Genomic DNA, 2,147 nt, shown 5'->3' on the forward strand with positions numbered 1-2,147 from the left:
ACAAAGGCTATATTCCCTTTTTCTTCTTATTGATCAATTCCATTCCCACTTGCCAGAATTTTGCTTTTCTCATATAAACATGATAACAAATGAGGCTTCAGTATTCGACTTTCGTGCGTACGGACACTGTGGGCCATTCCTCTGATTTTTTCATGATATTATTTATTTTCTCATTAGTTGAAAGACTCATCGAGTTTTCATGCAGTGACATGGGGATGCCGCTGGCCTTGCTATATATTCGTGCATGAAGTTTATCATGAGGCAACACCAAACCATTGTCTCCCAACAAAAGCATCAGCTCTGCAAACTCCTCTCAAACACTCCTCAACCCCAGACTTTCCCATCAGAAGTGGCGGAAGCAGTACTCTTCAGCCTTGCCACCGACATATTGAAAAGCCTCGCCACCGAAATGGCGAAACCTGGAGGCTCCTTCGCTTCTCAGAAGATCCAGTTGCTCTGCAGTGCCAAGGACGAGCTCCAAAGCCTTGAGGGCACCGTCCAGACCATCCAAGCTATGCTTTTGGATGCTGAGAAACAGCAATGGCTCAACAACGAGCTCAAGCTCCGGCTCAGGAGGCTCAACGACGTGCTGTACGAGTTACAGGACTTGCTCGACGATGTCGCAACTGAAGATCTGAGGTGGAAGGTCACTTCCGGCAACAAGATGTCAAAAGCCGTATGCGTTTTCTTCTCTAAATCAAATCAGCTTGCATACCGTTTTAAAGTGGCTAATAAGATAAAAGAACTTAGGAAGAAACTGGATCAGATTAAAAATGATCGGGAGTTAAACTTAGAGCGGCATCTGAGCGAGGAAACTCTTTCTATCGTGAGGAGGACAACTCACTCTTTTGCGTGCGAGGAAGAAATCATTGGTAGAGAAGAGGATAAGAAGGAGATCATCGCACATTTGCCTGATTCCTCCTCCAGAGAGAGTGTGTCGGTTGTTTCCATCGTCAGTATAAGGGACTTAGTATTTGCGGAAGCGTGATTTGTTTTGTAAGTGAGTGAGTGATTTAGTGAGTACAAGTGTTGGTACGTGGACTTGAAGCAACAGTAGAACAAAACTTTAGATAGTGGAAGACAAGTAGGAAACAAAGAAGACAAAAAGTATTGTATTATGAAGGCTTTGTACAAGGGACTTAGTTTTTTTCTTCTGATAGGTGTGTTCTTCAAGTGGAGAGGGGTTGGCTATTTATAGCCCTCTTCCACCGCCACTAAGGAAAAATCTATAGCATGTTACATAGATATTTTTCTAGAATTTTCTACACATGTCTCATTATCCTTCTAGAAATATCAAAGATTTTTTCTAGAAACTTTTCTAGAAATATCTTAGATATTTCTCACAACTTTCTAGATTATTCATTTAAATATCTATTCTCCAAAAATCTTGAGCATACTAGAAACTTCTAGAAATTGGATCACTATTTCAACACTCCTCCTTGATCCAATTTCGAGAAACTCCAAGCATGCTTCTTAACATCTCGAACTTGACCAGCGGTAGTGCTTTAGTGAATATGTCCGCGACTTGATCTTCGGTCTTGCAATATTTGAGCTCGATCTCTCCATTATATTGCACTTCACGGATGAAGTGATATTTGATGTCTATGTGTTTGGTTCTTCCATGGAAGACAGGATTTTTTGATATGGCGATCGCAGACTTGTTGTCGCAAAATATTGGAGTTGATTCCGTTTGTGCTTCTCCAATGTCTTCTAGAATTCTTCGAAGCCATATTGCTTGACTAGTAGTCGTAGCAGCCGCGATATATTCAGCTTCTGCAGTAGATTGTGCCACTGAGTCTTGTTTTTTAGATGCCCAAGAGAATATTCCAGAGCCCAGTGTGAATGCATAGCCAGTGGTGCTCCTCCTATCGTCAGTTGATCCTGCCCAGTCACCTGTCTGTGTAGCCAACGAGCTTAGCAGTTGAACTTGGCCGATACCAAATGCCATAATCTGTCGTTCCTCGTATGTATCTTAAAATTCTCTTGGCAGCCCCAAAGTGAATTTGACTCGGACTCTGCATGAATCGTGATAGTAGACTTGTTGCGTATATGATGTCCGGTCGTGTAGCAGTGAGATATAATAAACTACCAATCAGACTTCTGTAGAGGGTGGCGTCGGCTTTTTCTGCTCCATCTTCCTTTAGTGG

At 42.3% G+C, this 2,147-nt stretch overlaps 1 protein-coding gene across 1 annotated transcript; it reads left to right on the forward strand.

The window, feature by feature from the left end:
* Positions 1–244: 244 nt before the first annotated feature.
* Positions 245–988, forward strand: LOC130140303 (putative disease resistance protein RGA3). The gene has a single exon (XM_056319370.1). It carries the CDS (start codon positions 245–247, stop codon positions 986–988), a length of 744 nt encoding a protein of 247 aa, XP_056175345.1.
* The last annotated feature ends 1,159 nt before the right edge of the window (positions 989–2,147 follow it).

This window comes from Syzygium oleosum, unplaced genomic scaffold (genome assembly GCF_021117445.2).
Source record: "Syzygium oleosum isolate NSW1041296 unplaced genomic scaffold, Sole_v2.1 Sole_v2.01, whole genome shotgun sequence".
NCBI classification, from domain to species: Eukaryota; Viridiplantae; Streptophyta; class Magnoliopsida; order Myrtales; family Myrtaceae; genus Syzygium; species Syzygium oleosum.

Bases quoted from the DNA above. Each gene is read 5' to 3' on its own strand.
- LOC130140303 (XM_056319370.1), top strand. From the start codon at position 245: ATGAAGTTTATCATGAGGCAACACCAAACCATTGTCTCCCAACAAAAG.